Below are 13261 nucleotides of genomic sequence, written 5' to 3' on the forward strand. Positions count from 1 at the left end.
TTAAAATACAGTATTTACTTTATTGTAGTGCTTTTATTTTGTGAAAATGATTTCAAAAATAATGTATTTATTTCTGTTTCTAGTGGTATTCTTCTTTGGATGAAAACGGACGCACATATTTTTATGATGAAGATAATTGTGAATCTGTATGGGAATTGCCAGATTTATCCATTACATCTGACACTGAGGTATTAAAAAATTTCCAGTATTGTAATTTCAATTGTTTTAGACACTGATAGCTTTTTTTTATTTACTTTTTAGGTCTAAGTTACAAATCTAGAGTTATTAAAAGTGTACCATGAAAAATATTTTAATTAAAACAAAATACAATTTTCTATTTTGTTAAGATTAAAAAGTTACTTTAGGAATAACGTTTATTACCATGAACACTTCCTGTTTCTTGAAATTGCGTTAATCAACTGATGAGTTGTTCCGTACTGGAACATTCTAGCATATTTCTCAAAAAAATTTATCACCTTCAATAAAAGCATTTCTAAATACTGCTCAGCTATAAAATACCTTTGCACTTATGAAAATTTTTTCATGTTGTTATGCAAACAATTAGTTCTTGCAGGTATAAAGTGTAATTAGAACTTTCTTGTAAATTTTTTGTTATTATAGAGAAAGTATATAAAATAGGAAATTCATCTATGTATTTTTACCTATCAGAAGGTTATTAGATTTTGTTTTGTTAGAATCTATAAAAAAAAAATTGAGTTGCATGACTTTCTATGACCTTTATTAAACAAAGAGAAACAAGGGAAATTGTGAGAATTAATAAGTTTTATTTATTGTGCATAAACTTCAAGTGTATAGAACTCATAAAATAAGTTAAAAATATAGAGAAAACATGGAAAATAATAAAGATTAATGAAAAGAGAAGGAGAAAATTTAAAATGAAATATATATATTAAAATATATATATTAAAAAGCCGGAAAAAGAATGAAAAGATATAAAACCTTTTATCAGCTCACACAGTTATATCTGCAAAAAAGAGTGTGTTCTAATATTGTATCAATATAACCAAGGCAGGTTTTTGTTTTGGCTATAATGATACAATATTCAAAAGCACTCCTATTTGCAGATATAATTGTGCAAGCTGGTGAAGAGATTATATATTTAATTTTTTTTTGTTTCAAGACTTTTTAATATATATTTGTTTTTTGTTTTTTAAATATTTTATCTTAATAATTTTTCGTCTCTTTTAATTATTCTTTATTATTATCCATGTTTTCTTGATATTTTTAACTTGTATTTATTTTATATAAAATCTTGATGTATTTAGAAACATTTTTCTTTGTAAATAAATGGTTTGAATTTTATTAGATTAATGCATATTAAGAACCCCCAAAAAGATCAAGTTCCCTCTTCCAGCAGCAGAAATATAACCCCAATTCTTTCCACATATTTTACACATTTAAAACTTCTAATTCACCCTCTCACCCCCACACGAAAGTAGCCTGGTCATAAGTTTAATAACTATTCTTTATTTACATAATAACAAACATTACTGAAAATAAACGTTTTGTGAATTCTGAGGGTTAATTTGAATGAATTACATATTAAGAAAAAAAGCTAGATGTGTCAAAAGAAACTTACTAAAAAAAGTTATCAAATTAAAAATTTCTTTAACATTTTAATAACTATTTTACTATTAAAACTTGAGCCAACTTTTTTTTTTTTTTTTTTTTGTTCTTTTTCCTGGAGCATATTATATTTCAACCCTTTACTCTGCAAACTACATTGATTTTGTAGTATCTAACAAGTTATGCTGTACTCTAATAAGACATAGTCTGTTATTTTATCAAACAACTGGTTAAAGCATGGAAAACAAAATAAGTTCACAAATTTAACTGACATGACCAGTTATTTTATGAAATTACTAGTTATTACAGAAAATTAAGGATGCTTTATTCTAACAGTAGTATGTATTCTATTCAAATTTTTTCATTAGTGTTCTCCACTATTTATCAGTTTAACTAAATTTACAACTCTAAAATATTTGTGTTCCAAACTAAGCGTGAAATTAATCATTATCCCATTCATTAAAACTTAATCCACATTGTAATCTTTTATTAAAATTTTAGTGTAAGTGTAATCAGTGACATTTTTATATGCTTACACTGTAGGAGTCCAAAGTTTCTGAAGCAAGCTTGAGTTCTTTGCAGTCTGCTGAAAGTTCCTCCCGGGAAGTATCATTTAGTAACAAGCTCAATCATTCTCCTTCACCAAAGCTACGAAAAGCTCCTAGAATACCAGTACTTCGACAGTTTAAGACTAGGTCCCTTATTGTTCCAGAATGTGTAAATTTATCTGCTACTGAAGACAATAAAGGATTTTTACCACCTTCATTTGGAGAAGGGTATTGGCCTTCTGTTCAAGATGGTCATTTTGTAAGTATTTTATGCAGTTGTATTAATTGGTTTTTGTAATACAGTAAGCTCCTTATTTTCCACAAAATTGGTTGGCACAACAAATGACCAAAATTAATTTGCAAATGGATCAAAAAGGGCAAATGCCACTGAAAGAGATGTTTAACCCACAGGCAGTTTGGCAAATAGGTAAAATTGGGAGAATGTTTTTCCCAATACACTGATTTCCTATCTCATAACATGTAAAAACGGATTTTAACTATGAAGAGAAGACTGCAAGTTAAATTAAGACTTTTTGCGTGCAGAACTGTCAGTGGGTTAACCATGGTAAAACATTTTTTTTATTTGTAATTAAGATTTGTAACAACACTAAATTGATAAAAAAGGAATATGTAGTAAAAAAATGATAGAAAAGAAATGCTAAAATTTATCTCAGAACTTGAACCTGAATAATCAGAAGCTTATTGTATTTATTATTGAATTACTTGACACTTTTACCTCCTTTATTTAATTAATCTGATCTTTATTTTCTTGAGATGGTTATTTTATTAATCATTTTAATTTCTATCATTTGACCATAAATATTCTGGTCTTCAGATTTAAATTATTGTTATTTTGTTAAATATTTTTCTGATTAGTGGGTTGAAAAAAGAATTATATATTTTTAAATTTGTGAAGATATTTATTTTTAACTTAAAAAAAGTAGTTTTGTCCTCTCATCCTACAATTCATTAGGTTATTTTATTCCTTGATATCTTGATTTATTTCATATTTCTTCACTCACTTTTGGAAGTAAATAGCATCATAAAGGGTTTTTTTTTTGTGGTCTTTTTTTATAGAACAAACAAAAACTTTAACAGATTTATTTTGGATGACACTTCAAAAAATATCTGTAACAGTTGCAGCAAATAATATAAAATACAGAACATATTCAAATAATTTTAATGTGTATTGTCATTCCGTCATTGTAGGTGTGGGGCTGGAGCACAATGGCTGTAATAATCCATTTAAAAATAATATTAAAAATAGACTTCAAAGCCATATCTGTAGACTTCATGAAATAAAATAGAAGACTAATGTGCAAATGAATTCAACTTCTATGTGAATCAGTAAGTGTAAATATAATCATGCAAATAAAGGTTGTAAAGATAAATATTAAGATGCACATAATAACCACTACCTATGGTATTTATAAGAAAATCATATTGCATATACATATAAAAAATATATTGCATGTTCCCTTTAAGGCTATTTTTTCGAAGGCTCTATTGTGATGGGAAATTATGCTTTTTAGTTAATAATATGCTATTTTTAGTACTGTTCTAAATTTGTTACCAGTAATCATAACTGTTAGCTTAAATTGTGTCCATCTTTAAGCATCTTTCTCTATTTTAATAATGAAATTGATGCAAAATGTAAATTTGAAGAAAAGTAAGACATAATTGTTTTAGAATTCCCTAGTAATATGAAAAAAAATCTGAACTGCTCTAAAAATGTAAAAATTGCTACTCTTGTTTTGCACAATAATTAATACAATTTATTGCTCTGAATTATTTGTACTGAATTTTTACTTTCAGAAACTGAAATTACAGGTAAGCTTTCCAGCTTAATAAACTAGTTTTTTGTTTAATTGAGAGAAACTAAATGTAATATATTTTATTATAATTGAAATATAGCTTATATGTATATTAAAATAAACTTAAAATTTTTTTTATGCTTCTAAAAATAGCGGAAATCCATACTTTCATGCTAGTCAAAATGTGTCTCAAAGCATTTGTAATTTATGTTCTTACTGCAGAGATTAAGAAAAACGCAAATTAAGTTTTATTTTGGCTATTCACTGTGACTTTTAAGCAGGGTTCGTTGATTTAAATCAGCTTGATTTAAATCATGATTTATATCAAATGATTTTTTTAAAAAAATCATTGATTTAAATCAACTAATTTTTTTTATCTATATATATTGATTTTAAAAGTTAAAAAACAGTGTTTTAAATTTTTGATACTTTTATTGTTTTCTTTTCTTAGTATTAAAATTTAATTTAAATAAATTGCTGCATTAATTAATTTTAGTTAATGAAATTACTTTCTTGGTGTGTGTTAAATTCCAACACATTTGAAATTACATTTTTAAAAATCTTTTGTTTCTTGAGATTGAAAGTACAGATTAAAGTAAACATTTAATGCTGTCTTAATATAGACTTGCATAGCTGTAGAAAATAATTAATAAACATGAATTTCTTTAAAAAAATAATACAAATAATGTTAATTAAAATTCTACCTTTTGAATGAAAAAGCGTGAATTAAAATCTACATCATATTTTATTGGTGGAAAATGAATATTTCTGAAGCTTGAGGTTATGTGAAAAAGAAATTACCCTAATATGCCAAAAACAGAAAAAGAAGAAAAAAAAGGGCTGATGAATTCAGATGTTTTTTTCCTAATATAGTGTCATTCTTCCTTTTCAAACTCTTTCAAAGTCTATTTGATGCAGTAGGGTTATTAATTGGTATTTTTTTCTCATAATATGTTTACAATATCTTTGACATTATCTGATTTTCTATAAAGAAATTTTGTGAAAAAAAATTCCTATGAGTACATAGATTTTCTAATTTTTTTTTTTTTAGCTGAACTTATCTATTTTGATATAGAATTAAAATTGAATATTTTAATATAAAAATATATAGATTAAATATTTATTTATTTTTTGATGAATGACTACATTTATAAACACAGTCTGCTACATTTATTTTGTCATTTTTAAAATCAAGAGAAAAAAAAAAGGAAATCACAATTTTAAATTAAAGTTATGGTTTGCTAACTGAAACTTTGTTTTAATAGTTAAAGTACAGGGGTCTGTCCAAGCCAAATTTACTACCGTTTAATGGTACCTTTACAAATTCAACTTTAGGAAAAATGATAGAATAATCACACAAAATACTTTTTCTTAAAATTTTATTTTTGTATCTCGTAAGAAACGATAAATCCATATTTTTACTATATTTGTGTTGATTTTTTAATATAATTTTTAATTTTCACAAAATAGGTAACTCTTAGAAAAACCCAGACAGACCCCTGAAGTATTCTTTAAATTTTCTATTTCATCTAGTCTTTAATCATGCATTTGTTTCAAAATGGTTGCTATGCATTCAAAGCCATGCATTATAATGAAAAATTATTTTAGTTAGAGCTTCTAAAACATTGTTACAATATAGTTTTAATATTAAGTTAATTTGATTCAACATTTAGAATTTTTTTAAATCTTAAATTAAAGTTCTTACAGTGTATTTGAATGAAAATCAAAAAAATCTGATTTAAATAAAAAAAATCCGATTTAAATTAAAAAAAATCTGATTCTTTTGATTTTTTTTTTAAAAATCAAAAAAATCACGAACCCTGCTTTTAAGTTAGAACCCGTTCTTTTTACACACATAACAGTTCACAAATAAATCTTACTCACAAATTAGTGAATGAAAAATATACAACTGAGTAAATAATTTAATGAAAAGCAAATCAATAAATGAGCAAATCAAAGAAATCAGCATATCAATTGGTCAAAAAAATAAATAAATGAGCTGATCCACATATCAGGGAATCAATGAGTGAGGTTATTAGCATATCAGTGAAGGTTTAAATGAGTGAAGTAACGTGTTACTAAATCCATAAATTAGTGAATCAGAGGGTCAGCAAATAAATTGTCAGTGAATCAGTGATACTTCTACTTTCTGATTGACTTATACATTAAATACTTGTTTTATTGATTCATTGACTGGCTTATTTGTTGATTCAATGATTTCATTCATTGTATCAAAATGATCATTCGGTAATTCATCCATTCCCTATTTTATTTATTTGTTGACTTGCTAATTTATCTATTTGATTTTTTAAACTCTTTGACACATTGATTCATTGCTTTGCTTTTTTTTTATCAATTTACCCATTTATTTATTCACTAATTAACTACTTTACATGCTGATTCATTGATCTTCTGATTTATTGATTGGCTGATTCATGAACTGTCTCATTCATTAGCTTATCCTATTCTTTAGGTTTTCCATTTGCAAATTTATTAATTGATTCATAACATTCAAATTTATTCATTCATTAATTTTTATTGATTTGTTCATTCATTAATTAGCTGTTTATTGGTTTTCAGATTGATTTATTTGCTTATTTATTTTATTCAACTCTCAGAAATTAATTTTATTTGTAATTCAGTTATTTAGTGTTCTGTGCAGTAAAAAGTGTTTCTTGAATATTGTAAAAAAAAAACCAAAGTAGAATGATAATTTGAGATCTTTTTTAAGCTTTATATTTAGAATGCAAAATTATGTGTGCTCCTAAATAATGATATAAAATAATGACTTTTATTTGACTAAATTATAATTTTAACTTGAGGTTTTGTTACCTTTTTGGATTTTGCTATCGATATAACTGCTAAAGTATAGGATGTTATTAGTCAAATTTCAAAAGAAAAATTTCAAAAATATGTAACTATTAATTTCTTTTTAAATTAGCACAAAAACCATTATAAATTATTGTTATATTTGAGGTGATGCAGAGTGTAGTCAATAATAAAGTAAAATAATTGTTGTTAATATTGATATTCTAAAACCTTCCAACATTAGTAACTTATTTTTTATGCAATTTTGACTTTTGTTCATTTTTTTTAATTTCAAATGTTTATTGATTGTTTAAACTTTTCTTGGTAAAGATATTGCAAAGAGTATACGTTACCATAAAGTAATTTCAGATAATTGATTAATGGCCCCTTCAAATAAAGTTGCATTAACAAATGCTGTGAGACGATCAGTTAATCAAATTTATCTTACTGCATGTGACATAACTTGAAGGTTGAGGTCTCTGCTTACTGAACATAATTTTAAAAAAATTGTCTTATATGTCTACAAAAAAATATGAGAGAAAAGTGCAAAATTAATTGCATATAATCTGCTAAAAATAGTTTTTGAAGGGGGTTAATTCATATAGAGTTATTTGTATCTATTGTATTGTTCATAATGCATCAGTATTTCACAATCAACAAATGTCTCTCTGAATTACTAGTGTATAATAATTTAATTTTTGTAAAGTTTTTGGGGTTTGAGGAATATGTTTATGCATCAAAATATGATGTATATGAGATAGATAGTGATAGTTGTAATTTTAATCTGGATTTGATGTACTTTAATTTATTGTTCTTATTATGAGAATTATTTGCAGAACCTTTGAGAAAATTTGCTTTATTAAAACAAATATCTTAATAAATTTATCAGTGTTTATATAAAGAAAGTAACTTTGACCAGCCTAATTAAAAATTATTTATTTGAAAGCAATCATTTTCCTTTTTTTTTTCATTTTACTGAAATGAAAAAAAAAATATTTAATTTCTTTACAGGACATGTTAAAGAAGGAGTCTGTGAGTCTTTTTTTCATTAAATTGTTTGCTTAATAAATAATTTTAAAACTTTTTTTCACAAGCTTTTTTTTTACAGTCAATCACTCGCAAAGGAACTTTAAACAAAACAAAATTAGTTGAAGGTGGAAAAAGAATTCGAAAGCATTGGACTTCATCTTTTGTGGTTCTTACAGATGTTTTCCTTTTGTTCTACAAAGATATTAGATCAGCTCATTTGGTAAAATTATTTATATTTTTTTCTAACTTTCATTATTTATTCATCATTATTGAATATATTTGTATTTTCTTAATTGTGCATATTTTTGTTTACAATTCTAAAATAGCTTAAATGAAATAAATCCATTTAAAAATAAAACAAGAAGCAATGGATACAGAATACAGAACAAATTACCAGCGCCCAGAATCTCTTGAAGGACTCATGTATTGAAAATTTTAAAATTAAAATTTATATTAATTATTATTGATGCTCTGATGTTTTCAATCACAAAGGAAATCACAGTATCAGCTCTGAAGCACTTTAGATTTATTAAGTAGAAATTTCTCACACACTGTAAAGCATTATTTAAAAGTTTATATTTTCTACTTTAATTAAAACACCATATAACCCAATTGTGTTAACTTTCTTAAATCAAGTGATGCAGATCAGCTATCAGGCAACAAGGCACTATAAACCTCCCAACTATACTTCAAAACAAATTAGTGTACAAAATGCTGCATTTGATGTTGATGCTTCATATTGATTACTAAATAGCAAACACTCTATGAAAAATAATGACAATGAAAGTTTATTTCACATGTTTCTGAAATGACAACTAGCAGCACCAAGCAGCAATGCTTTACGAACTGCTTAAAGATGTAGTCGAACAGGATAACCTCAATAGCGAGAATAGACCAGCAAAAAATTATGCTGACAATTTGTAGCTTGTTACATGCAGAAAAGGCATAAATACTCTTTAACTTTGTATATTTTTAAAACCTTTATGAATCTAATCATTCAATTGGAATCAATCCAAGCTAATTTAATGATTTCAAATATTTCTCTGGTTAGAGAGAGAGGTTGGACACTCTTCTTCCTTTTAGATGTTTTTGATTTTAAGAGCACTCATTCAACAAATCACAAACAAGTTTTTCTAGAACATTTAAAAAAAATAATAATTTTGTTTCTTCTGTAACACTCATAAAAACTATCGGATTTTATACTAAACATCATGTTGTGTGAAGATATATTTTTGCAGACATACACACCTTGATAAATCTGGTATGTTAACAATTAATATAAGTGATTCAAGTTACAATTTCTATTGCTTTATTATTTTTAAAGAAATTCAATAACTTTTTAAATCAAGATGCAGACAAGTTAACAGTTAAACAAAAATGCTAAACATTGTTTGTTCAACAGCTTTTAAAGAAGTTTTATTTTCTGAGGATAAAATTGCAACTTTCTTAACTAATAAAATAGTTTAAAAAATTGCTAAACTAGTTTATATAGCATTTTCACTTATTTTAACCAATAATAATAACTACTGTGAACTATGGTATTAAATAAATGCTTACACAGTTGATAAAATTACAGTGTGTCACAAAAGTTTAGGCGCACATAACATTTATCTAGAAGTTTTAAAATGATGCTTATTTTTTTCAATAATTTAAGGAGGAAAGATATAGAAAAAAAGCAATAACTGAAAGTTTGAATGAAAAATTTTTTTAAAAAACTATTTACCAATTTTAACTGACATAAAATATTTCAACACAAGCAACAATAGTCATTTAGTGATAACAAAAGTACAAAATTCTAATATAATTATAGTTATAATCCTTTTTTCTAATCAACTAAATCATAGTTTTCCATTGAAATGACCAAACTTTACATGCTTTCTGGATCAATATTGAACCATGTTGTTTTAATGGCTTCATTTTATTCCAGTACTGGTGAGTACTACTTTTTGTTCTCATACACAATTTCTAAAACAAAACATCACGCATTTTTTACGTATTTAGGTTAGGACTAAATGGAGAACCAGTCTGAAACTGCTATATTTTTATCTCAAAGAATAACTGTTGCCAACTGCACTATCTAAATTTTACTTTTTATAAAACTGAACAGCACATTCATCCATATATGTTCATATCATACAGGGCCCAAGCTAAGGATTTCAAATTATTATCCAGTAAATTAGCCAAACATCAAAAGTATTTGCCAATTTTGAAAGTCTTTGTCAAATGCAAATCTTAACAATTTTTTAAGATTAATTTTTTCCCATAGAAAACTATTTTACAGTAGTTTGTTTCAGGCATATATTATTTGGATCGATTTCTATTTGGTTATACAGTGCATCTACCCGAAATTTCTGTAATCGAATAAAAAATGCTGATTTGTTGAGAAAAATTCATTTTGACATAATTTTGAGGATCGAGTTAAATATACATTTTTCTTTCCAGTGGAAAAATCATTTGCCAATACTTTCACCAAGACACAATTTTATTCGCCAAGTTTACAATTTTATTGCATTTGGGGTGGTAGCGATTGCTTAGGGTGAGGGGCCCTGCATATATATTTGCTGGCCCTTGCATATATATTTGCAGGCTCAATCTGATTTTGCTTTTTTATGATACAAAGTTTTTGCTTTTTTATGATGACAAAGGTTTTACACTATATTGGGCTTTATGGTATGTCTGGTTTCATCAGTTCCTCTTCAGATGAGATCTCTTGAAGCAAAATGACCATTTGATTTTGAAACTGACTTTTATATTTTTCTATATAAGTTGTTTTTTGCAACTTTTCAAATCGTAATGTGATTTTTTTTATTCTAGCCACAGACTATAACTCTTCATATATCTGGTTTTGAGAGATTTGGAGTACCAAAATAGAATTATTTCCAAATTTTTAACTCCCTAACTTTATTCATGTGTCAGTTGCTTCGATCTAGTGTTGGAGAAGAAAGTATTAAAGAAAAAAATTTTACTTCTTTAGAGAAAGAAATTTAATTTCAAAGATTCATTTTAAGAACTGATGTTACAACCTTCTTACTTGGCATAATTTGTTAAAAATCTGCAATTTTTGATTCTTGTGTTTTAGTTAAACTTTTGTGGCAACCCAAACAATCAAATTTTAATTTTTCTGTTTTAATTTTTCTCTATTGTTTTTCTTTTAATTTTAATCTCTTGTTTTTTTGCTCTTAGAGTAAAATAATTGCTAAAAAAATCCATCAGTTTTTTGCTTATAAAATCACATGCAACTTACAACTACCAGAAAAAAATTTTTTTAAAAGGTATTGGACCAAAATAAAGAATATGCATTTCAATATATTATTTATACACTTTAAAAAAATCTTCTTTCATATTCAGAATCTCAATTATGGAATACATTAAACTCATTAACTCTCAACCTTGACTGAAAATAGCTGTACAATGCTTAAGGGCTTTATAACTTCATTCTCCACTATTTAATTTTTTTGGAAAATTCATATGAATTGTATTAAGTTTTGAAACTGAAATTTTACCAATATTTTTATAACTTTTAAGTTGTTTCAGTTTAATATTTTGTTTATTTAATTCATTTATTTTATATAGACTTCACCTGGTATAAAACCTGAACTTTGTATCGATTTAAATGGAGCTTTAGTTGAGTGGTGTCCTGAAAAATCAAGCAGGAAAAATGTTTTCCAGGTAAATAATTTTAATATGCTTAAATGTAGTCAAATTGTGCATTAGTTCATTTAAAATTAATTATTTTCTTCAAGATAAAATTTTCATGAACGATTTTAGCTAATGTGTTAACTATGAAATTTTTAGAGTACATTAATAACAAAAAATATTAATCTCATTTTGGTCCTTGAGTTATTTACTCTTTCTTGAGAAAAAAAAATTCTAATTTTATCCATGTAACTAAAATAGCAGTGTTCATCCTCATTATATCCTCAGAATCATTAAAGCTTGAAACTTTTTGTGACTATTGCATAGCGTAGTTAGCAAAATAATTATAATAAAGTTAGACACAAATATATTTACACATTCTGTTAGTTAAATTAATTAAAATCGTCTCATAATTTTTAATCTTTAAAATTTACAAAATATCAAATTACTATCGTATTTCAAAACAGACTGACTGTCCAACTTAGCATTATTTTTAAATATTACTTTTTCTGGTTTGCCTCTACAGTCAACAAACTCCCCAGGTTTGTTTTGACAAAATCATCTTTTACTAAAACTTCTACTAACTAAAAAAACTGGTTGGCAAAACAACTTGGTTCTTGAAAGAGAAACAGTTGAAATATTACTCAAATAAGCTGTTTCAGCATGAATTAAATTACAACTCTTAAAAAAGTGACTTTTTTTATGTATATTTAAAATCAGCCGTATGCTTTTTTTAGTTTATCAGGCAGTTTTAACTAAATAAAACTTTAAAAAAAATTACTAGAAAAGAATTAATGTTAAGCCAAGTGAAAGTAGTGTTGGGGTGGCATGCAACAAGCACATTGATTTGCCATTTATACAATTAACTTGAAAAAAAATGTTACGAAAATTCTCTGATGGCCTGAGATCCTAAGATTTAACTCAAAAGCAAGAAATTGAGGCTAGAAGTTTGAGAGTTTGCAAGACTGTATCTGGTATCTTATAAGCTGTTTAAATTTTTCAATTCAAATTATTAATTTATCTATCATTATATCAATTACAGTTTTAAAGCTTTCTGGCTCATAACAAATTATTTTCATTGCCTTTTTTTAAGGCTTTTAACTATTTGGTTTCTTAAAATCAATCTATGTGATATACTCTTTCTTATAGATTAGCACTGTTTTGGGACATCAACTTTTATTGCAAGATGATAATGCTCAAACTACTAAAGAGTGGTTCGACACTATTCAAGCTGCTATAATGATGTTGGTAAGTTCAGTTCAAATATTTTCTGAAAATTTTCTAATTTAAGTTTTTTTAAAAAATTTTTTATGTAATTAAATGTATTTTAAAGTATCTAGCTCAGCTTTAAAATGAGTTTTCACAGCAAGAACTGTTTAAGAATCAAAATATTTCCCCATAAAGTCATTGTGAAATAACTTAGTTTTATGAGACTATTATTACTTATTTTGCATATTTTTGAAATCATAGTTTTATTGAAAAATTTCATGGCATTTTTGCTCTTTGAACATTTCTTAAGTTATATAGAATATGTTTTATAAAATAAATATACACAGACAATTAAAAGCAAATAATGTTTTATTTATATGCTTTTGTATTTTCAGCCTTCCAGCATTGAACAAGCTTCTCATAATCGGGATGACAATGCTCTGAAAAATGCTAAGCTATCACGATCGAAGTCTACCAAACGTATGAAATACTTCATAATTCCTAGTAACAAAACTTACCCGTGTGATAAGAGGAATTTTATTTCTTTTCTCTCTTTTTACTATTTCATTCTTCCCATTAAGTTTATTCTTCATTTGCAAAACTATTAATTTGGCATGATGCATTACTTAT

The 13261-nt window shown here is 25.8% G+C and overlaps 1 protein-coding gene across 2 annotated transcripts in view; it reads left to right on the plus strand.

The window, feature by feature from the left end:
- LOC107452360 (rho GTPase-activating protein 12) overlaps nt 1-13261 on the plus strand; it is a 45709-nt gene that overhangs the window by 16934 nt on the left and 15514 nt on the right. The window contains exons 5-11 of one of the 2 annotated variants that reach the window (XM_071188237.2): nt 84-188; nt 2131-2394; nt 7769-7789; nt 7866-8006; nt 11360-11455; nt 12572-12670; nt 13027-13111. In XM_071188237.2, coding sequence (XP_071044338.2) covers nt 84-188; nt 2131-2394; nt 7769-7789; nt 7866-8006; nt 11360-11455; nt 12572-12670; nt 13027-13111 — 811 coding nt within the window. The remainder of the gene's footprint in view (nt 1-83; nt 189-2130; nt 2395-7768; nt 7790-7865; nt 8007-11359; nt 11456-12571; nt 12671-13026; nt 13112-13261) is intronic. The other variant, XM_016068831.4, reaches the window with a different exon arrangement.

This window comes from Parasteatoda tepidariorum, chromosome 12 (genome assembly GCF_982258835.1).
Source record: "Parasteatoda tepidariorum strain Cologne lab strain chromosome 12, Ptep-v5.0, whole genome shotgun sequence".
Lineage (NCBI taxonomy): Eukaryota > Metazoa > Arthropoda > Arachnida > Araneae > Theridiidae > Parasteatoda > Parasteatoda tepidariorum.